The sequence below is a fragment of the Agelaius tricolor genome, unplaced genomic scaffold, assembly GCF_023055355.1.
Source record: "Agelaius tricolor isolate 1412-34295 unplaced genomic scaffold, bAgeTri1.0.p SCAF_25, whole genome shotgun sequence".
In the NCBI taxonomy this organism is placed as follows: domain Eukaryota; kingdom Metazoa; phylum Chordata; class Aves; order Passeriformes; family Icteridae; genus Agelaius; species Agelaius tricolor.
Window position 1 is genome coordinate 10,185,144 of NW_027269285.1, and position 23,634 is coordinate 10,208,777.

At 49.9% G+C, this 23,634-nt stretch overlaps 1 protein-coding gene across 2 annotated transcripts in view; it reads left to right on the forward strand.

Annotated features, from left to right (window-relative positions):
- GALNT17 (polypeptide N-acetylgalactosaminyltransferase 17) overlaps positions 1 to 23,634 on the forward strand; it is a 257,661-nt gene that overhangs the window by 97,154 nt on the left and 136,873 nt on the right. For both annotated transcript variants that reach the window (XM_071448253.1, XM_071448252.1), the window contains exons 4-5: positions 1,275 to 1,449; positions 3,623 to 3,820. In XM_071448253.1, the coding sequence (XP_071304354.1) occupies positions 1,275 to 1,449; positions 3,623 to 3,820 (373 nt within the window). The remainder of the gene's footprint in view (positions 1 to 1,274; positions 1,450 to 3,622; positions 3,821 to 23,634) is intronic.

The following is a 23,634-nucleotide window of genomic DNA, read 5'->3' on the forward strand; positions in this document are numbered from 1 at the left end:
CCTGGCTGGGTGTGTGGTGTTTCACCCACAGACACCTTTGGCTGGCTGGGTGTGTAGTGTTTCACCCCACAGACACTTTTGGCTGGCTGGGTGTGTGGTGTTTCACCCCACAGACACTTTTGGCTGGCTGGGTGTGTGGTGTTTCACCCCACAGACACTTTTGCCTGGCTGGGTGTGTGGCGTTTGACCCCACAGACACTTTTGGCTCCTGGGTGTGTGGTGTTTCACCCACAGACACTTTTGGCTGGCTGGGTGTGTGGTGTTTCACCCCACAGACACTTTTGGCTGGCTGGGTGTGTGGTGTTTCACCCCACAGACACCCTTGGCTGGCTGGGTGTGTGGTGTTTCACCCCACAGACACTTTTGGCTGGCTGGGTGTGTGGTGTTTCACCCCACAGACACTTTTGGCTGCCTGGGTGTGTGGTGTTTCACCCCACAGACACTTTTGCCTGCCTGGGTGCTGCAGCTGGGCACTGGGGACAAGTCCAGGCCTGCAGGAGCTCTGGTGGCTGCAGGATGGAGCTTTCCCCCATAACAGGGGCTGCTCCTCAGGTTTCCCTCTGTGGAGAAGCTTTCAGGCCATGGTGAAGGAAAGGAGTCGGTTCTGATGGAGGGTTTGGATCCAGAGCTTTATTCTGGCCCTCAGGCCTCTGAATCCAGCACCAGCTCCCACAGAACTCCCTGAGCCCGTGGCTGCTGCTCCTTTGAACCCGGGGAGAGGGGCAGGGAAGGGGCAGGGAGGCACCAAGCAGGGACAGGAGGGGAGGGACAAGGGACAAAGGACACCTGGATGGCCCAGGGCCCCCCAGGGGTAGAGGGCATCCTTTGAGTCTGCCAATCACTCAGTGCCCTTCTGGAATGCCAGGAGTGACAGACAGTGCTGGGAGGGGTCAGGGAGGGAAAGGAGAGGAGACTGACACACCTGGAAGGGAATTATCAGGGGAGGGACCAGGTTCTGAGGTAAACCATGAAATCACAACCCAACAAGGAAGGAAGTAGGAGGGAAGGGGGGGGAAGAGAGGGAAAGCCTAGGGAGCAAAGGGCCAAGAGAGCAAAGGGTCAAGAGAACTTCTGGTCTCCCTGGCACAGCCTAACAGGGAGATTCAAGGTGGGCATGAATCCGATTTGGGCCAGTGGGATTACAGATCCATGATCCTGCAGGGGAGGGTCACAGGCCTGGAATGAACCCTACATTTTCCAGGGGTGAGACAGAGCAAACCATTGAACTAAAATGTAACACCCCAACCCCACGGGCTGTGTGTCCCTGTCCCCAGAGGAGCTGAAGGCGCCGCTGGAGGAGTACGTCAACAAACGCTACCCGGGGCTGGTCAAGGTGGTGAGGAACCAGAAGAGGGAAGGGCTGATCCGGGCGCGCATCGAGGGCTGGAAGGCTGCCACGGGCCAGGTCACCGGCTTCTTCGACGCCCACGTGGAGTTCACTGCTGGCTGGTAGGTGCTCAGGGGCTTGCTGAGGGGGGCATTAGCCAGGGGAACACCTCTCCTTTTGTGTCCTGTAAGAACCGTGTCTGGCCAGGCTGTTTGGGTGCAATCCAGCTAGCTATGGACCCCAGCCCACACCATCTTCCATGGCTGAAAGCAGAAGATCAGAAGTGCTCTTCTCCACCTGGGGACAAATGTCCTCTGTTTATTGACTTGTGAGGAGACACCTCACACTCTGGTGACTCCCCAGGTGGGAAAAGAGGGCACTGCCTCATGGTAGGAGACTTTTATACCTGGGGAATGGGGGCAGAGGAGGACCACAACCAATGGGATACAAGTGGGAAGGGGAGAGGTAAACCAGGGGAGAGACCACCAGGGCTGACACCTGGGGGGGAAAAAGAAGGAAACCATGTGGCCATAGGATACAAATCATGTGAAGAGTGCAAATTACCAAACACCCAGTGCAAACAACAAAATAACTATTTAATGTAATACAACAGTGTCCCTACAGAATAGCACACAGGTCCTCTGGCTTATTGTCCCCATGTGTCCCTACAGAATGACACACAGGTCCTCTGGTTTATTGTCCCCATGTGTCCCTACAGAATGACACACAGGTCCTCTGGTTTATTGTCCTCATGTGTCCCTACAGAATGACACACAGGTCCTCTGGTTTATTGTCCTCATGTGCCCCTACAGAATGGCACACAGGTCCTCTGCCTTGCTAATCCTTCTCCAGGATTCCTTCTACATTGAATGGCATGGTGGGAATGTATGAGGAGAAATTTTCCATGCCTTGTTCCTTGTAATCCTTCTCTATTCCTTCCCTTCGTGTGTGCACTTTCCCTGCTCCCTGTTTATGTTTTTCAGGATGATTTCCCATTCCCTTAATTCCTGCAAGTTGAAAAAAGCCCAGGCAGCAAGGGAATGTAGGAGAAAGTGTTTCCCACTTCTGTGCCCATTGCTGGATCCCAGAGGGGAAGGCTCAGAGGCTCTGGATTGATTTGTTTCCTCTGCTGCTGGGAATAAGAGCAGAGGTGCAGAAGCAGCAAAAGGTGTTTCATAAGGATTTTTTTTCAGAGAGGTTTAGAACATTTGAGCTCAAGTGGCTTAAGTTTGAATCTTTGTCATGACAGGAGCCTGAAAGGGATTTTTTTTCCTTTAACCAAGTGTAAAAAGGAAATGGTCCATGTTTAGAAAAGTGGAGGTGGAAGAAGCTAAACTTGTGTTGAATTTTAACACAGTAAAAGCCACAAAAATCCCTATTTGCAGCTGTTAAAGGCAGAGTTGTGCACAGCTATTGAATCCTTTTTAATGACAGTGCAGCTGAAGGGGGTATTTTAAGAGCTGTTTGTTATGTTGGGATCTGTATTCCCAGTTGAACATTCCTCTTTCTGGTCACTAAATCCTCACACCTGATTCACTGAGTAGCTCCCATTGACTGAGCTGTTGAAGCTCTTTCCTAGGGGTAGAAAGGAGACATTTCTGCAGTGTGGGCTTGGCTCTCCCTGAGTTTCCCACCCACTGCTGTTACTGGGAGCACTGGGAGTGCCAGTTCCCCCAAATTCCCCCTGGTGTGGGCACTGACCCCAGGGCACTCGCTGGCTCTGGAGCTGCAGAGGTGAGGCTGAGCACACCCCCTGCTCTGAACACGTACCAGAGGTGAATTTTTAAGCTACAGAGTCATCAAACTGCATCCCAAGGAAAAAAGACCCTTCAAACAGTCCTGCTTTCCAGAATGTACCTGTTCTGCCCAGGGTTTTGGGATCTGGGGGAAGTCTGGACTAGTTCAGGCATGGTTTGAACCAAACCCACCCTTCCTGGCCTTGCTTTACAGAAGGGATGGTTTCCAGCCTGTGAGCCAGGTTTGTACCCAGCACAAGGAGGACATGGACCTGGAGTGGGCCAGAGGAGGAACACGAAGGGCTGGAGCACTTGTGCTGTGGGGAGAAGCTGAGGGAGTTGGAGTTGTTCAGCTGGAGAGGAGAAGGCTCTGAGTGCATTCCAGCACCAAAGGGAGCTCCCAGGAGAGCTGGAGAGGGACTGGGGACAAGGGCTGGAGGGACAGGACACAGGGAATGGCCCCCACTGCCAGAGGGCAGGGATGGATGGGAGATTGGGATGGAACTGAGTGGAGCTGCAGTGAACTGAGGCTCTGTCTGTGCTTTGCCCCTTCCCGCAGGGCGGAGCCGGTGCTGTCCCGGATCCAGGAGAACAGGAAGAGGGTGATCCTGCCCTCCATTGACAACATCAAGCAGGACAACTTCGAGGTGCAGCGCTACGAGAACTCAGCCCACGGCTACAGCTGGGAGCTGTGGTGCATGTACATCAGCCCCCCCAAGGACTGGTGGGACGCCGGGGACCCCTCCCTGCCCATCAGGTATGGCTGGGCTGGGGACACTCACTGCCCAGGGCTGGGGACACTCACTGCCCAGGGCTGGGGACACTCACTGCCAGGGCTGGGGACATTCACTGCCCAGGGCTGGGGACACTCACTGCCAGGGCTGGGGACACTCACTGCCCAGGGCTGGGGACACTCACTGCCAGGGCTGGGGACACTCACTGCCCAGGGCTGGGGACACTCACTGCCAGGGCTGGGGACATTCACTGAACAGGGCTGGGGACATTCACTGCCAGGGCTGGGGACACTCACTGCCAGGGCTGGGGACACTCACTGAGCAGGGCTGGGGACACTCACTGCTCAGGGCTGGGGACATTCACTGAACAGGACTGGGGACACTCACTGCTCAGGGCTGGGGACACTCACTGCCCGGGGCTGGGGACACTCACTGCCCAGGGCTGGGGACACTCACTGCCCAGGGCTGGGGACATTCACTGCTCAGGGCTGGGGACACTCACTGCCCAGGGCTGGGGACACTCAATGCCCAGGGCTGGGGACACTCACTGACCAAAACTGGGGACACTCACTGAACAGGGCTGGGGACACTCACTGCCCGGGGCTGGGGACACTCACTGAGCAGGGCTGGGGACACTCACTGAGCAGGGCTGGGGACACTCACTGAGCAGGGCTAGGAACATTCACTGACCAAAACTGGGGACATTCACTGACCAGAACTGGGGACATTCACTGAGCAGGGCTGGGGACATTCACTGACCAAAACTGGGGACATTCACTGACCAGAACTGGGGGCACTCACTGCTCAGGGGCACTCATGAGCAGCACCACGGAGGGCAGGGAGGCATCCATCTGCTGAGGGAGCCTGTGGGAAAGCTGGACAGGGACACACAGCACACTGGAGTGGAAGGGGAAAGGGGAATGGCTTCAGACAGAGCAGGGGTAGGTGGGATACTGGAAGGAATTGTTCCCTAGGAAGGTGGGCAGGCCCTGGCACAGGGTGCCCAGAGCAGCTGGGGCTGCCCCTGGATCCCTGGCAGTGCCCAAGGCCAGGCTAGACATTGGGAGCAGCCTGGGACAGTGGGAGGTGTCCCTGTCATGGCAGGGGTGGCACTAGTGGGCTTTGAGGTCCCTTCCCACCCAAAGCATTCCATGATTCTATGAAAATGCAGGAAGATGAAGTGAGGAAGCTCCCTGGAGAGGTAGGGACAATGTCATAACCCCCACCTGCTCTGTGTCATGGGCCAGGGAGGGTTTGAAGGGTGCAGGGATTTGGAAAAGGGTGTTGGTAACAAACCCACCAGGGAGGTGCAGGAGCTGTGCAGATCTGTCCAGGCTTGTGTGGAAGTGCAGGTGACAAAGTGGCTGTGCCTCAGTCCCAGTGTCCAGTTTGTGCAAACCAGGAGGAATGAGGAGATGGTTCCCATGTGATGGTGGGCTGAGGGTGGGTCCATGGAGCACAGCACTGTGTTTTCCTCAATGCAGAGTCCTCTCCTCCCAGGGCAAGCTTTGGAAAATGTCTCTCAGGCTGTTGTAACACTCCAGCTGAAGGGCTGGCAGCTCTGAAATGTGCTCCAGCCCTGCCAGGCTTCAGGGTTGGGATGAGCCCAAAGCAAGAGCAGGAGGGGAGGCTGTGGGTGGGAGCTGGGGCTGCTCTGTGTGCACAGCTCTGAGGTTTTCCCTTCACAGCCCCCAGCTATCACAGTGATGCTCTGATCAGGAGTGGTGTCTGGCCAGGTGGGTGGGATCCACCTGGATCCTGACATGGTTTGTCTGGAGAAGCCTTGTCCTCAGGCACAGAGCAGCTGCAGGAGGGCAGATCCCTGCCTGCTGGGAATCCTGAACCCAAACAACTCTGTTTTGGTCACTGACATAATCCCTGGAAGCTGGAATTAGGTCTGTTCCCATTCACACAGAGACTTCTTGTTACTCCTTTGGCTCCCTTGTCTCAGGCAGCACATTCAGCCCTCAATGGAGGAATTAGTTTAGTTTGGAGTCAGTTTATTCTGGACAGGAGTCAGGGCTTTGACAAATAAACAGTTATTTTAACCAAATTCAGACTGCTGGACTTGTTCAGGGAGGGCTGGGCCATGCAGAAGGCAAAGCTGAGGAACCCAAGAGCCTTTGCAGGTGAGGTGTGAGCAGAGTGGTGCTGGCAGCTCCTGCTGGAGCCTCTGGAGGGTGATAAAAGTGGATCAGCACTGCTGGGATAAACCTTTCTCAGCCAGGAAATATAAAAGGGCACAAAGAACAAACTCTTTTATTAAACTAAAGTGGTGCAGTTGGGAGATACAGGAAAGCTTTGGCACAGGGAGTGTCCCCTGTGATTGTGACACCGCCCTGGCAGCTGGCTGGGCTTCAGCACCTCTCACTGGAGTGTCTGAGGAAACTGAACCCCCAGTATGACATTTAAAGGTCTGGTAACACCTTCTGCTCTGTTCTGCTCACAGAATGGGGTCTGAGTGTGTGCCATGCACTTTGGGGATGGTCAAGGACAAGTGGGGCAGAGCCACGTGGGGAGGGACAGCCTTGGTTTGGGGAAGGTGTGTGATGGCAGGGGAGGTTTGCTTGGTTTTTGGAAGGTGTTTGGTGGGAGGTGAGGTGTGGTTGGTTAGTTTTTGGAAAGTGTTTGATGTTGGTTTTTGGAAAGTGTTTGATGTTGGTTTCTGGAAAGTGTTTGATGTTGGTTTTTGGAAAGTGTTTGATGTTGGGTTTTGGAAGGTGTTTGATGTTGGTTTTTGGAAAGTGTTTGATGTTGGTTTCTGGAAAGTGTTTGGTGGCAGGAGAGGTGAGGTTTGGTTGGTTTTTGGAAGGCAGGGGAGGTGAGGTTTGGTTGGTTTTTGGAAGGCAGGGGAGGTGAGGTTTGGTTGGTTTTTGGAAGGTGTTTGGTGGCAGGAGAGGTGAGGTTTGGTTGGTTTTTGGAAGGCAGGGGAGTTTTGCTTGGTTGGTTTTTGAAAGGCAGGAGAGGTGAGGTTTGGTTGGTTTTTGGAACGTGTTTGATGTTGGTTTTTGGAAGGTGTTTGGAAGGCAGGGGAGGTGAGGTTTGGTTGGTTTTTGGAAGGCAGGGGAGGTGAGGTTTGGTTGGTTTTTGGAAGGCAGGGGAGGTGAGGTTTGGTTGGTTTTTGGAAGGTGTTTGGTGGCAGGAGAGGTGAGGTTTGGTTGGTTTTTGGAAGGCAGGGGAGTTTTGCTTGGTTGGTGTTTGGAAGGTGTTTGATGTGAGGGCAGGTGAGAAGGCAGAGGGTGGTGAGCTGAGGAGTTTCTGAGCTAAGGAAACTCCTGTGGGGAGCTGGAGGGTTGGGTGCTCATGAAGAGATGGAGTGGGGAGGTCAGGACCTACACCAGGAGGATTTTGGTTCTTTAGGGTGTGTTTCCCCAGGCTCCCCAGTATGAACCAGTTCAGGGGTTTCCAATGAGCCAGGAGTACATGGGCTCACAGGGATGTTGGACACTTCTCACAGCTCTATTTCTTCTCTTGCTTTGGTGCTGAGAGCCAGAGGTGCTGCCTGGGGTGGATCTGCTGCTGCAGAAGGGAGGGGTTTGCTCAGGGACGTGGCTCCTGCTGACCAGCAGGTCCTGTTAGGTGGTTCTGGTGCTTGTTTTATCTTAAAGTAATGTAGGGATGGTGCTAAAATCTGAGCAGGGATTGAGCATCACATCTCTGCATTTCAGCTGGTGGCAAACAGTGGCAGGAGGAGCTGGGAGAGGTTTTTATCTGAGGTTCCCACAACCTTGGTGCACCCCTCACATCCCTTTTGGAGATGCCCTGGAGCAGGGGATGCCCCATTATCCCCAGCCAGGCAATCCCAGGGATCTGCCCCTCAGCTCTGGGCACTGCTGAGAGGAAGGAACAGGAAAAAGAGATCAGAGCAGGGTTCTGGAGACACCTTTGTTAAAGGCATCTGAAATGTGGATTCTGTGCTGAGGTCCCAGGGGTTTGAGGGAGCCAGGGGAAGGACACAGCCCTGAGATACCCAGGAACCTCCCAGCCATGTTAAATAAAAACATGCAAAAACACTGAAATAACATTTTCATGTTAAAGCACTGAGATAACATTGCCAGCAGGCCCTGGGGGAGGATCAGGAGGAAGATAAATGGGCAGTGTCCCCAACAGGAAGCTAATGACACGTGCTGTCCTGTTGTGTACCCACACACAGAGCAGAAATAATGACTGCAGTTATTTCTTTGTCACATCATGCTCTGAAAATCCTGCACTTGGTAGCAATGCTTGCATGGAAGGGATGCAGTGCAGTGCTCCATGTAATTATGCATGGATTAGAGGAAATTTGGAAATTATAGCATACAGAGGTACATTAGTTTTTAAGAGATACTTTAGGATAAAAGGGTGGGAGTTGAAGTAAAGCAGTTTATTTCCTATTTTGGGTTTACTCTTGGTGCATGGGGACTGTGGCAGCCCCAGGAGGAATTCCCTGCCCACCAGGGCTGCTCCAGCCCTGTGAACCCAGAGGTGACCAAATACAGTCAATGAGGACTGGAGACAGAATATGGGAATGTTTTGGGGCAGATTTCTCTCGTGGCTAATTCCCAGATATGATTATCCAGGCAGAGAGCTGATGGCCTCTTTGAAATGAAATTTGTCTAAAATATGGCCCAGTCTCAAACTGGCTCCAGGCTCCTGCTTTATCCAGTAATATCCTGCAAGAAATAGCCTCCCTTAATCCCTGGGAGAAATGCTGCTGTAATACCTGGGGTCTGCAATACCTCAACTGTTGTATTTTTGTCACCTTAACCTTTAAAATGCTGATACACCAAAGATCCCCCCAATCTCAGCACTAGCTAGGCCTGGGTTCACAGCCAGGCTTTCCTTGCCAGGCCCTGCCTGCCTCTGTGCAGGAGATAAAATTGTGATTGCAGGGTAATGGATCATGTCTGAATTAGCTCTGCCAGAAGAGGCAGACAGAAAATGAGGTTTAAAATGGTCATCACAGAGATCCTGATGTCCAGCAGAGTGAGCTCCTGCAGAGCTGGTGGCATTTCCTGGTGCTGAGCTGTGTCAGGAGGGGATCTGTGCCTGCATTCCATGCCTGGATGGGCTTTGCTGTGGAGATGCAGCCAGGATTTATCCAGATATTAATGACAGACATTGGTCAGAGTTTGCTGAGGGTCCAGAAAACCTTTGAGGCTACAAAGAATGGAAGAAAGCTGATGCTTTCAGGGTCCTGTGAGAAATTCAAGTGAGCTCTTTGGAGATGCTGTGAAACAGCAAATGGATGACCTGGTCCTGGGGTATCCCATGGTGGGATCCAGCTTTTTAGCATCTTCAGCAATCATTTGTTTCCCACTGACAGAACATGAGCTTCTTTGAGGTTCATTGAGGTCTGTGAGGTTCATTGAGGTCTGGAGCTTGTTGTTTCACTGGTGTGAACCCCAGAGCTCCTCCTGCCTGACCTGGTTTGGTTGTGTCACACCAGCTTTGGTCAAAAAGCTGCTGAGATCTGGAGATCTATGGCTCCTTGTGCTGATGGTGCTTCAGGGGCAGCCCCAGAATTTGTAATTACAGCTGTGAGGTATTGATGGCTCCAGGAAAACAATGAATGCTCTCCTGCCCTGGGTCTCATCCAGGAGCCACAGAATCACTGGGTTGGAAGAGACCTTGAAGATCACAAAGTCCAACCCAGCCCCAACAGCTCAACTCAACCCTGGCACCCAGTGCCACATCCAGGCTTTGTTAAACACACCCAGGGAGTGAACACTGAGCAGCCCTGGGCTGAGGGACACCCAGCTGAGCAGGGAAAGGGGCTGGACACATGTTCTGCTGCAGGAATTGTCATAGCTGAGCTCTGCTGCCTGGTCCTGCTGTCACTGCAGTCAGAGAGCCCCTGGGGCTGCAGAAGCTCTCCAAAATCACTGAGAACATACCCCACACTGGGATGTAAGAGCTGAAATGAGGGATGTGGGACTCCAGGCAGCTCTTCAAAATGCAGTTTATTGTATCCAAAATGCAGTTTATTGTACACAAAATGCAGTTTATTGTATCCAAAATGCAGTTTATTGTATCCAAGAGGTTACAGCAGCCCAGGGTTGTGGGTGACAGAGCTGTGCCCACAGCTGTCAGCTCCAGCTGCAGGCAGGCCTGGACACCCTTTGGTTTTGGTTACAATGCATTATAGACTTTTCTTTGCTGAGCATCTTCATACAGTAGAACCAATCTATACCTTAACTATTATCTATAGCCTATCATAACTACTGTAATTACCATATTCATGTTACCATTCTCCAATCACTAACAGTCAGTACATTACAGTTTAAGCTAGAAGTTGTTTTTCAGTTTTCTTGCAGTGGAAAATTCTGAGACCTTTTTTCTCCTTGCCACATTTGCTGCCTTGTTTGCCTGTGCTCTCTTCCTGCTTGGTCAAAACATCTTCTTGTTTGGGGTGGGTTTATCCTTTGCTCTAAGCCATAAAAACCCCTTCTAACTCACACACCCTTTGCCTCCTTGGTTATCCAGTGAGACTGGCTCAGCAATTCTTTTCTTCTATATCAAAACTTGCTTCCATCTCTATTCCTTCCTCAGACTCTACATTTAAAACTCTTTCTGCCCTGCACACATATCTGTGAGACTTTCTCATCAAACTTTCATCCTTCCCATGGCTGGGAGATGCCCCATCTGCTCCTTTTCTGAGCACCTCAGGGCTGCTGATGCCACCACCACCCTGGATGGACTGGATTATTTACAATATATTGAATTTCCTGACTTTGTGTTTTCCACATGTGGCTGTGCAGAGCAGTGGGGCAGAGGCTGCAAGGCTCCCTCAGTGAGCAGCCCCCAGAAGGTGCTGGGGCTGGAGGAGCCTCAGGTGGCTCCAGAGGTGACAGGAAGCCTCTTCCCAATAATACTACTACTAATAATAATACTAAAAATATTAAACTTTCTGTACTAACAAGTTCTAATCCCAAAAAACCCACTACATTTAACCTAAAAACCATAAAAAAACCTTCAGAAAATTAAATAATAAAACTGAAATTATAAGTATATAATTTAATTTAAAAGATATAATGTCATATAATAAAAAGCTTAAAATTTAAAGTTTTAAAATTAAAAAAATATATATATATTTAAAAGAAAAAATTTAAAACAAAAACTTGAATGTCTCCTTCAGCAGCCCCTAGAAGGTGTTGGGGCTGGAGGAGCCTCAGGTGGCTCCAGAGGTGACAGGAAGCCTCTTCCCAAGCCTCCCAGGCATGGATGCAGCTGGGAGCCAGCTTGTTAGAACCCTAAATACTAAAAATTTTAAACTTTCTGTACTAACAAATTCTAACCCCCAAAACCCCACTACATTTAAGCTAAAACCATTAAAAAAACCTTCTAAAATTAAATAATAAAACTAAAATTCTAAGTATCTAATTTAATTAAAAATATATAATATCATATAATTAAAAACTTCAAATTTAAAGTTTTAAAATATAATAATATATATGTAAAACAAAATAAAAATTTAAAAACAAAACTTAATCCTTCTTCATCACCTTCTTCTTCACCTTTTTCATAAATAATACTATCTATCTAATTAAACAAAATTTACATTACAAAACATAATTAATTACAAAGTTTAAAAAGTTAAATATAATTATATATATATTTAATTAATTATAATTAGTTATATGTATTTAATTTAATACATATTAAATATAATTATATATTCTTAAATAGCTTTTCCTTTAAAAACTTATAGAAATAAGTTTGCAAAACTATTTTATGTAGTATTATACAAAATACAAAGCTATTTTGTAACTTATTAATAAAATACTTTAAAACTCACAGCTTCTAAAATTATAGTATAAATAAAAATAATAAACATCTAAATCTAAACACAAAATGCCATCTCAAAAACCTTCAAACCCAACCCTACAAAAACAAAAAGAAGTGTAAAAGCCAACACCAGCTTTTAGGTAAAAGTGGATTTTGGACAGGGCTATGCTGCAGATGTTTTATGTGGCACTTTATCTTTACTGCTGCTGGAAGACAAAAGCTCATTTAATTAGAATTAAGATCATTGTGAGGAGGAAATGGGGTTTGAGAGTTATGGATTGTGAAAGAATGAAAAGGCTGATAGGTTTGATGGTTTTTATAAAGTTGAAAATAATGTTAATTAACCCACCCAATTACCTGCTGCATCAGCCTCACAAATGTGAATTTGCTCTTGCAGTGCTCTTAGGAAAGAGCAAACTTCATCCCAGGTGTGGGGCTGGGACAAACAGGGGGGTTCAGGTTGCTGAATGTGGCCCAGGAGTGAAGGTTCTGCTGCTAACAAGGCATTTGTGTTTAATTAAAGTGTTCCTCAGTCCCAGAGCTCAGGTGAGCTGAGCTGTCCCTCTCTGGGGCAGGGCTTTCATTTGGGGTGGGATCATTATTATATTTATTTATTCATTCCAGAAACCATGAGCTGTTGATTTTTCCATGGGGTTTCCCACAGCCCTCATCCCATGATGGTGTTCAAAAGCCCAAAGACTCAGAGCTTTTTTAATTTTAATTAAATAAATGCTTTTCTTTCCTCTTTTAGTCCAACCTCTGAGACTTCTTTCAGGCCACTGTGACAGCCTGAAACTTCTGTGCACACAGACTCTGGAATAGCCAGAGGAACAGAGCTCTTGGGAATAACCTCCACTGCCATAAAATGATGGGAGAGGATCCCCATGGCTGGGACAGGACATTCCTGCAGCACATCCCCACCCTGGCAGGGTTAGCAAGGTGCACATCAGAGCCTCAGTAACAGATTTACCCACGTTTGCTCAAACTCTTATCAATAATTTCACCACCACGGGAGTGCTCAACGTGGCAGGAGGCACCTCAGGGATGGTGCAAACTGTTGGACACAGGTGTGAGGAAAAGACAGAATTCTAAGGATATTTCTTGGGTTTCTGTGGGTTTGTTTTGAAAAAAGTCTTGAGGTATTGGTACAAAATGATATTTTTTTAATTGGTTCTTTCTGGCTTTAACATCTCCAAACTGCAGGAAGATTCCTGATTCTGTGTGAAGATGGTTTAAAATATTCTCATTCTTGTGGCATTTGGAAGCTGAGGGGAAGATTTCCATAGGAGCCAAATGTGGGGTGGTGAAATGGGAATTTGTTTTTGGAAACCTCACCTGGAATGTGGGAGAAGATGCTGGTGTCAGGTGTGGGATGGGATGGGATGGGATGGGATGGGATGGGATGGGATGGGATGGGATGGGATGGGATGGGATTGGTGGGAATGTCCCAACAGCTGCAGGAGGCTCATGGAGCTCTTCAATGGCTGCATATAAAATTTAAACAGATAAAATTTAAATGGAACAGGAAGATAAATTGTTGGTAGTGGTGATCAGGCTCTGAAGCTGCCTTCCTTGATCAGGTCAAGGAGACCAAAGCTCTGTGTTGGCCACCCAAATGCTTCATCTCCCTTGAAATCAGGTTCTCCTCCATCCCTGCTCTGGCTGCAGTTCCATGTCAGGGCTCAGCATCATTTCCACCAAAATCCATGGAGCCCCAAAGGACTTTGGGCCAGGTCTTGATCCAGCATGGGAGCAACAGGGATTTGTCCAAGGCCAGGCTGGACAGGGCCTGGAGCAGCCTGGGACAGTGGGAGGTGTCCCTGCCAGGGCAGGGGTGGCACTGGATGGATTTTAAGTCCCTTCCAACCCAAACCCCCCAAGGATTCTGTGGCTCTTCCCCAAGCAAGGTTTGGTTGGTGCCTCTGCAAAGAGCTGCTGCAAACATCTTGTTATACAAACACCTCAAGAAATCAGACCCATCCATCCCTAGCTCCTGGAGACCTGTGCTTCCAGGGATGTGAAGCTGAAAGCTAAGGTTTGATCCCTCCTGGCTGGCATGGATAATGAAGAGTTCTGAAAAAACTGAAACAAGTAACAGAAGAATTGCAGAATCACAGAATAATTGGGGTTGGAAAGGACCGTAAAGCTCATCTCATTCCACCCCTGCCATGGGCAAGGACACCTTCCACTATCCCAGCTTCTCCAAGCCCTGTTCAACCTGGCCTTGTAGAGAAGAAACTGAGGGATTTTTTTTTTTTTTTTGTTTAATTAGTGTCAGTCTTCTTTGGGCTCAGAATGTAGGAGAGGGAAGATTTAGGTCAGAATCATGACCTCAATAACTTTGTCATCCAGCTCCAGATTAAATTAAAACCATCAAGTGCTTTATCAGCTTCTAAAGTACTCCAGCAAGAACCTCTTCACTGTTCTCAGTTTGGGTTTTCCTTTTAGTGCTGAGGGTTTTTTTGGGATGATTTGAGGCCACATAATAAAAATTTTAATTGACTTTCTCAATTTTTATGTTAACGGTACTGGGAGGAGTGATCCTCAACTGGCTGCACAAAGTGACTTTCACTCCCTGGTGTGCTAATTTGAAGCTCTTAAACTTCCCAGAGATTCCCTGTGGTGTGAGAAAGCTGCCATGGACATGTTGGAGCTCAGGTTGCTGCTGTTGGGCCTCTTTATGAGGAATCCTTCATCTGCTGGTTTTTAATGTCACCTAATTTAGTGCCAAGTGTAAAAGAAGGCTCTGTGACTTTGTGATGGTGTCAGGTTTTACAGGATGGGCAGATTGATGTCCCTGCCTGGGGAGCCTGTGCTGAGGGTGCACCTGAGGCTGCTGCCCCTGGAGCTGGTTGGCAGCAGCCCAGGGATGAGGAAGCTCCCCATGGATGTCAGGGCTGGATCTCATTTCAGGTCTCTGTTCTTGGAGGGTTCCCCTCGGGATTGGCTGCATCCAGAGCAGGAGATCCCAACCTTGCTGAAACCTGGCAAGGTCCCCACCCAGCCCCAGGGTTTGGGAGAGGGCCCAAAGCTGTGTGATTGACTTTCTGTGAATTAGGGGAAAGCTTTTGGAGTGGAGGATCTGTGTTTGTGCAGCTCCCCAGGGCCATGGGCAGAGCTGTCACAGGGACAGCAGAGGGGCCTGGATGGGCTCGTGCCTGGCTGCTTTGGCCAAGTGACCTTGAAAAAGCAGAGTTTGAGCCTCTTTGGGTGGGACATGTGGGGCATGGAGTGGGATTTGGGTTCAGTATTAAATACCTGCCCCAGAGAGGGCTGTGCCTTTCCTGGGATGGGGGAGATCCACCCTTGGGTGCTGAGCCTTCAGCTTGGTGCAGATGGAACCCCCTGGAGCCCTGCCCAGCCTTGGGTGGCACTTCTTGTCACCAAAACATTTCCCTGCTTTGCCTGAGAAGGGGCTGTCTGGGTCAGGAGAGTCATTTGGGAGCTCCTTGGCTGTTCCAGTGATTCTTGGATGAAAATAGATGCAGGCAGTCTTCCTTTGCTCTTTGCTGATGGTGCAAATGCCATCATCGTTCTGGGAATCAGGGGACACTTTTTAAAGGTTTTATGGATGTGATTGTCCTGCTCTGCTCTGCTCTGCTCTGCTCTGCTCTGGGGGCAGTTTGGGGCAGTGTAAGACAGATCCAGAGTCACTGGAGACCATCCAAAGGAGGGACAGGGAGATGGGGAAGGGCCTGGAGGGGTGGGGTTGTTGAGGTGTCTGTGCACAGCCAGGAGTTGGATCCTTGATTTTATTTATTTATATATTTATTTTTATATATTTATTTTAATATTATATATTATATATTTAAACTTAAATTTAAATTTATATCTATTTATATATTTAGGTGGGTCCTTTCCAGCCCAGCATATCCTATGATCCTACAAAACCATTATTCTTGGCCAAATCAAGTGTTACTGCTTAAAGCTAAAACTTAAAGTCTACCCTCAAGCACCAGTCCAGCCCAGCTTGTCCCTGAAGAGCCTTAAAAATTGAGCAGGGACATTGAGCCTCTGGCTTGTCCCTTCAGGAGAGCAGAGTTACAGGCAAGGGAGCAAATTCTCCTTCCTGAAGGGAGCTGTAGTTTATTGGTAGAAAATGTTCATGTAATCCATTTTTATGAAGAAAACCACGTTGGCCATACTGGAAGCGTTTGCTTTTGTATTTTTAGAGCTTTGCATAAGAGAATTATTTTGATTAAAATAGAAAAAAAAATTATGCTGCTTGTTGAAAAAATAAAAAATACTCACACTGACAGAACTTTAATCTGAGCCCAAGTCACAAAAACAGCCTTTATTGATGTCAGAGTTGTTTTAGAAATGGAAAGAGTAAACAGGATTTGGCCTTTAATTTGTGAAGGGTTTTGATTTTTCAGAGGCATTAAAGAGACAGAAAAGATGGGTATTGAATTATTTAACAATTGCTAGGAAAATTAAGCTTCAGAGAGCCTGTTTTCACTGCAGTAATCTTATTAATGAAAACAAAACAATCTGGGACAGCACCAATATTCGGAGCTCATACCCTGCTGCTGAATTGTTTCCGAGTGGTCCATGAAGTGATTTTGGAAGTCAAAGCCAAGCTGAGCCTTTGCTGTGGTCTGTTCACACTTCCCAGGAGAGAGCTGCCATTGATGGATTATCCAAATATATTTTCCCTCTAAATCCAAAGCAGAGGGGAAAAATACTCGAGGAGGAGTTGGGGGAATTTGGCTCTTTGGATTTTTTTTTTTCATTGGCAGATGGCTTTTAAGTGATTTATTGGCCAAAACCAATCAATTTTCATTAGAAGGCAAGTATTTAATGACTTTGGGGGTGGGGACTGAAAACAAAGGAGTGATAATGGAGCTGGGTGACACAGAAGAGCAGCCCTTCATCAAAGAGACTTTAAAGAGTGTTTGAGAGCCAGAGCTGAGGGCGATGATTTCCTTTCATGTGCTCTTTCATTCCCTGTCCTTTGCAGGCAGTGATGCATAAATGGGCCTAGACTGAATTAAAGGGAAAATGGATCCCTGCTCTCATCCTCAGCTGGCTCTGCCTTCCAGGTTTTATAAACTCCCACTCTCTCCCTGCCCTGGGCCCAGACCTGCTGCTTCCTCCTGGAGAGTCTCAACTAAATCCTGCTGAGGTTCCACCTTGGGATGCTCTCCTGGTGCTCCTGGAGTGTCTGCCCAGGGTGTGAGCAAACCCAGGCAGCCACAGCCACCTCCCTCCATCAGAGCAGTTTGGAAATGTGGGCAAGAGCAGCTGGCAAGGTCCTGATGGTCCCTGAGACCCCACCTGCAGAGCTGCCCCAGCCTGGGCCCAGCACAGACAGGAGCTGGAGCTGCTGGAGGAGCCCAGAGGAGGCTCCAGGACGGGCAGAGGGATGGAGCAGCTCTGCTGGGAGGAAAGGCTGGCACAGCTGGGAATGCTCACCTGGACTGGAGAAACTTTGGAGTGACTGAACTGTGACCTTGCAGGGCCTGGAGGAGCTCTGGGAGAGCTGAAGAGGGACTTTAGACAAGGACATGGAGTGACAGGACAAGGCAGGTGGCATTAAACTGGGAGTGGCTTTAGATGGGATATTGGGATGGAATTCCTGGGTGTGAGGGTGGGCAGGCCCTGGCACAGAATGCCCAGAGAAGCTGTGGCTGCCCTTGGATCCAAGGCCAGGCTGGACAGGGCTGGGAACCACCTGGGACAGTGGAAGGGGATGGAATGAGATGATCTTTCAGGTTCCTCCCAACCCAAACCATTCTGTGACTCCCTGACAGAAAGATCCTGTGACTCCCTCCCTGAAAGATCTATCTGACACCTGTGGGGGCACCCACCCTTTCCCCTCCTCACCTTTGGGGATGAACAGCTCCAAAGTTGGGATTTGCTGCTGTTTTCAGCCAGACTGGCCCTTGGGGCAGCTCCTGCTGGGCTCCTGCCAAGCACAGCTTGGGCACTGGCAGCCTGCACTGCTCCAGGGGAGGTTTGGTGCTCCCTTGGAAGTGAGCTCACCCAGGAACACGTTTTACTTGCTGGTTTTTGAGGCTCCAGATCCTGTCAGTGCCTGGAAATGATGTACCTGGGGCTGGCCACAGAATCCCACTTGTAGGAGCTTTACAGGTGAGCGTCACCCTGCTCATCCTGCAGGGTTGGTGAGGAGCTGCCTCATCCCTGCTCCCACCTTCCCCACCAAGAACCCCTCAGCTTTGCCTGGGGCTCTGAACCCACCTGGAGAGGTGGGGGGAGTCCTCACAGCTCATGAGGATTCCTGGGCTCTCAGATCAGACACCCCCTGTGCCTGCAGGGTGAGAGGGCCTGGCAGAGGCAGTGTCTGGGAGCAGCCCTGGCCGAGGCTGTGCTGTGACAGCTCAGGCAGCTCCCGACCCTGAGTGGGTCCTGTGGTGTTTAATGAACACCATGCTCACGTCCCTGGTGCCTTGTAGCTGCTCTGCTGCTCAGAAAACGAGCGGGTCCTTGCTAATGAGCACTCAGGCTGGGGCTGTTCTGAGCTGGGTCTGACTCCTGCTGCATTTGCTGTGATTATTCCTGGGCACACTCACCTCTGTGAGCCTGGCACAGGGAGCACAGAAATTGGGGGGGTGTGAGGGGGCTGGGTCTGCTCTGGGCTCATCTGCCCCAGAGAGAGCAGCCCTGCAGCCCATCCCCTCCCTTCTTTAGGCCTGGTTTAAGTTTGCAGCTCTTTGGGCATTAGTCCTGGTCTGGTGTGGTGTTAACCCAGCACAGCCCCCAGCTCTGGCTGGCAGGGTGACATCCCTGCTGGACACCAGCCTGCTGTGTCCTTCCTTTCTGTGCTTTCTCTTCAGGAAAAAGTACTTTGGGAGGGGGAAAGAAAAAGCCATGAAATATTTAGGTGAACATCTGTCAGTGTTTTTGTGTGCTGCCATGAGACCTCAGAGCTCTGCAGCTGCAGCAAACTGGTCTGAATGGGAGAGCTGGGCTTGGGAGGAGGGTTTGGTGCTGGGAGGAGGGGGCACCACATCCAGAGCAGCCCTCACAGAGGTTCCTCACTGCCTGCAGAGAGGAAGGCTCGGGTTTGCTCTGTCAGTCCTTCCCAAAGTCACTGCTGGGACTGAATGGAACGAGCTTTAACCTCTGCTGAGCAGGGATTGATGCCTGCAGGGGCTCTGGGCAGGGCACAGGGCAGGGCACAGGGCAGGGCACAGCTCCATTGGTGCCTGCAGGGGCTCTGGGCAGGGCACAGGGCAGGGCACAGGGCAGGGCACAGCTCCATTGGTGCCTGCAGGGGCACAGGGCAGGGCACAGGTCCATGGATGCCCTGCAGGGGCACTGGGCAGGGCACAGGGCAGGGCACAGCTCCATTGGTGCCTGCAGGGGCTCTGGGCAGGGCACTGGGCAGGGCACAGCTCCATGGATGCCCTGCAGGAACACTGGGCAGGGCACAGCTCCATTGGTGCCTGCAGGGGTTCTGGGCAGGGCACTGGGCAGGGCACAGCTCCATTGGTGCCTGCAGGGGCACTGGGCAGGGCACAGCTCCATGGATGCTCTGCAGTGGCACAGGGCAGGGCACAGCTCCATTGGTGCCTGCAGGGGTTCTGGGCAGGGCACTGGGCAGGGCACAGCTCCATTGGTGCCTGCAGGGGCTCTGGGCAGGGCACTGGGCAGGGCACAGCTCCATTGGTGCCTGCAGGGGCTCTGGGCAGGGCACTGGGCAGGGCACAGCTCCATTGGTGCCTGCAGGGGTTCTGGGCAGGGCACTGGGCAGGGCACAGCTCCATTGGTGCCTGCAGGGGCTCTGGGCAGGGCACAGGTCCCTGCTGTCCCCAGCCTTGCCAGCTCCAGCACAGCTCTGCTCTCCTGGCATTAGAGAAACCCTCCCTCACAGCCAGGTGTGCCCCCTGATTGCCTCTCTGGCTGCTCCTGCCAGGCCCTGGGAGGAATGAGCAGCTCACAGGTTTCCCAGATTCTCCACAAATGGGGTTTAATGGCCATGTGACCCCATGGTTCTGGCTTCTTTTTTAGGGGCAAGTTCTGTTTCTTCCTATTGCAATGACAGAACTTTTTCTTGAGGTGTGGGAAGTCAGCTAAGGCAGGGTGCCAAGGAATTGTGAATTCCTCATGGTACAAACTCCGTGCAGGCAGAACTAAAAACTTGGAGAGCTGCAGGCTCCAGGGAAGGTGCCACATCAGATTTTGAAGCTGTGGCAGTCCTGAGTGGGACTGCAGTTGAACCATGAAATGTGTCAAGAACATTTGCTGCCAAAACAGAGGCAGAAGCAAAGGCTGGCACTGAGGTGGGGTTTGGGGATGCAGCTTGATGCCTTTTGCTCAAAGTTTGGAGGAATTGAGAAGCTCCTGTAGGGCTGTGTGCATGGAAGGGACAGTAAGGCAGATTGGGATGAAGGAAAATGGGAGTGCTAAGAACTGCTCTTCCCTGCATGTGTTGGCATTTCCAAGATCAAATTGTTGGTTCTTCCACTGTCCCAGGGTGCTCCAGGCCCCATCCAGCCTGACCTTGGACATGTCCAGGGATCCAGGGGCAACCACAGCTGCTTTGAGCACCCTGTGCCAGGGCCTGCCCACCCTCCCAGGGAAGGATTTATTCCTCAGCTTTAACCTAAATTTCTCCTCTGCAGTTTGTACCCATTCCCCTTGTCCTGTCCCCCAGTTCCTGGTGCAGGGTCCTTCTCTGCCTTCCCTGTGTCCCCTCCAGAGCCTGGCAGCTGCTGTGGGATTCCCACACAACCTCCTGTTCCCCAGGTGACCAATTCCAGCTTTCCCAGCCTGTGTCCATGGGGAGGTGCTCCAGTCCCCCCATTACCTTCACTCAGCACCTCCCCTGAGGCTCCCTGTCCTTCCCAGGGAACTGGGATGTCTCAGTGCATTTCTGCTCCTTCTTGGGAAACGAAAGGGATGGGAACACTTCCTGGAGCTGGATCAGTCCCGTGTTTAGGCTTATCTCTCTGCTTCAGTTGACAGCTGTGTGGGTATCATCTCCAAAGCAGAAAATAAACAACTCCAGGAGCTCTGAGTTCTGTATTTTCTCTCTGTCTGTAGGCAGCTGCTCTTGTATGTGGGCAGTCATGGCTTTGTCACTTTTTTGAGAGGGAACAAAATGAAAAATCTGTGGGGTTTTTTTAAGATGCCAAAGTCTGTTGAAGCTCTTTCACCTTCCTCAGAGTGAATTTCAGGATCTAGGTCTGTCTAATCCACAAGATATTTTGTCTTCTTTATGTTGCAAAGTTCTCTGTCCACTGGTCAACAAATGTCTGGTGTCCTCTAGAATATTTCTGCAGGAAGAAAACGTGTTTGGAAGCAAAGAGAAGCACACAAGGTGCTGGGTTAAGGATGAAATTCCCTTCTGGGATTCTGTGTTTCATTCCCAGTCTGAGAGCCCTGAGCTGGTGTTTGGAGCAGCTTTAAAGAGCTCTGGCTGAAGATGCTCTAAAAATAAAGTGGGAAGGAAGGAGAGGAGAGATTCCAGTTCCTTTTGGAAGAGGAATGAGGAGAGGGGGGAAGCAGATGGCTGCTTTGCTGGATTGTTCCATCTCATTTGGGGTGGGGACTTGCAGCTATTTCCAGGAAAAATCAGTTGGGGATCCATGGGAACAGGGATGCTACAGGATTAGCAGTTTTGTGGGCTGTGGCACCAGGCTGGTGTCCCTCACACCTTCCATCCAAAGGGCTCTCAGGGCTGTCCAGGATTTCAGGGAGGCCTTGACACAAACCCCAAGGGGCTGTGCAGCCCCAGCAGTGCTCAGGGCTCCCAGCAGAGCCACATTTTCCATTGCAGCAGGGAAGACAGAGTGGTTTGAGTGCTTTTTCCAGGGAACAGTGGTTCCCTTGGCCAAGCTGGCTCCCATTCCCTGTGTGCCTGCAGAAGTGGCTTCGTTTCAGTTGTGAGGGAGAATTTGCTTTTCCTGCAGTCGTTTCTTTTTCAGCTTTTGTGAAATAGGCTTTAGTATAGAAATAAATCATCAGAGCATTACTAAATTAAAAATAAGCATAGAAGCAGACAGAGCTGCCAAGCTAAGGTTAAACTTGGAGCAGGAGATCAGATTATGGTTTCATCAGTCTTTCCTCCCACTCTTTGCTTAATTTGGTACTTAAACGAGCCTAATAAGCATTGCAGAGCTCTGCACACCCAGCTGCTTTGGAGAGCAGTCTCCTGGTCCTCATGTTCTTATTTTGGGTCACACACATCACTGCACTGATGTGCTGGAGCTGTCCTTGTAGATGCCACAATTTTTTGGGATGCAGAGGGATTACACTTGCTTGGAGCAGAGATTAGCATCAAGTTTACCTACCCTCCCTGGGAGGAAAAAGGAGCATTTCCATTCCACTGCAGGTCTTGGGTTGCCTTTGTTTACTCTCAGACCTGACCCCAGCTCACTTTTGAAGAGTCTTGGAGCAGCAGCATCATCAGGAGGCAAAGTGACCTCCCTGACAGGAGCTGGGAACATCCCAGGGACAGACTGGCAGAGGGATGGAGGGGCTGCTGATGCCAGGGATGTACAAAATGTGCCCAGAGCAGGGGAGGGGGTGAAGGGTGGGCAGAGAGCAGCTGTGGCTGCCCCTGGATCCCTGGCAGTGCCCAAGGCCAGGTTGGATGGGCTTGGAGCAGCCTGGGACAGAGGGAGGTGTCCCTGCCATGGCTTTAATGTCCCTCCCAGCCCAAACCATTCTGGGATTCTGTGTTTCATTCCCAGTCTGAGAGACCTGAGCTGGTGTTTGGAGCAGCCTTGAATTTCAGAAACACTTTGTCCCTTTCAAAGCCTCATTTTTAATTCCCCTTCCCCTCCATTCCCAGCCCTTCAAGGAATGGGATGATATTTTCATCCTGCTTTTCCTCTTTAATTTACTGAAAGTTCAGCATGGCAAAATCCTTGAGCATGTTCCTGCCTTGGAGAGCTAAAAGGAATCTCTGAATGGTGCTGGATGTGATCCATGTGTTCCATCCAGGACTTTGCTGAGCTCTGGCCACTGTTTGCAATTTCTGTACAGGTCTTTTTGCTCTTTGTTTTCCATAATCTCCATCAGTTGTGGGATGCCATTGCTAAACAAATGAGATGATAATTAGCATAGCAACATCAGAGGAAGTTGATTTTCCATCTGTAATAGGGATGATGATAATTAAACATGCATGACCTCATTGGGTTGAATAGGAATCAATTAAAATTAAAGCTTGTTGGGAATTCTTTTTCTTCTGTGAAATTTTTCAGATAAAGCAAGAACAACATAACAAGTCCTAATGGAAGGAAATTGGGCTGATTTGCACCCTCAGTATTAAAAAATGAAAAAAGTGGGAGATTTTTCAGGGATGGAAAATTTGATGGTACCTCCCCTGCCCTGCCCCAGCCGTGTGTAAATGCCCATTTTGATGAAGTTTTTCATTTGGAAAAATGAAGTTTAGAACTTTCCAGCTGTTTCTAACACTGTTTAGAAAAATTCAGATCAAACATGTGGAAATGGTTCCCAGTTTGTGTCCAGAGAGGCTCTGTGGCCAGCAGGATGCATAAATTAATTTTGTAACATATCTTAATTTCCTGTGCACGAATGAACATTGCACTGGAGCAGCTCCTTTTAGAGGGAAGTGATTTATTATTGGAGAGGGGGAACTACACAGGGTTAAAGTTGGAAGGCCAAGTCTGGGGCCCCAGAAAGGAGCTCACCCTCAGCTGGAGCAGTGGGACCTGAGAGGTCCCTCTGGAGTGCAGGTGGGAAAGTCTTGGGTTGAATTCTTTCTTTTTGCCATTTCTTTCCAAAATGAGGTTTCGGTGGTGGCTCAGCTGTTGCAGCCAAGCTCGCCCAGGGCCCCTGGGTTTGGGTTTTGGGAGAGATGTGAAACCTCTCAACTGCAGGTTGGTTCAGGTCAGAGCAGGAGCCTGAAGAATGGGAACCCAAAGCTTGGGGAGTCGTCTCGGAGTCTCTGTGCTCGAGGTGTCAGAAAGTCTCTTTTTCCCAGCCCAGCAATCAAAGAAGGAGTCAGGATTCTTCAGCTGTGGTTTTAAGGTTATTTTCTTTTATCTATAACATTATTTTTTCTGACCTGCTGAGTGAGGTCTGTCTAGCAAGTTGGTCCGAGGCACACTGACACCTTCAGGGAAGTGTTATCTTT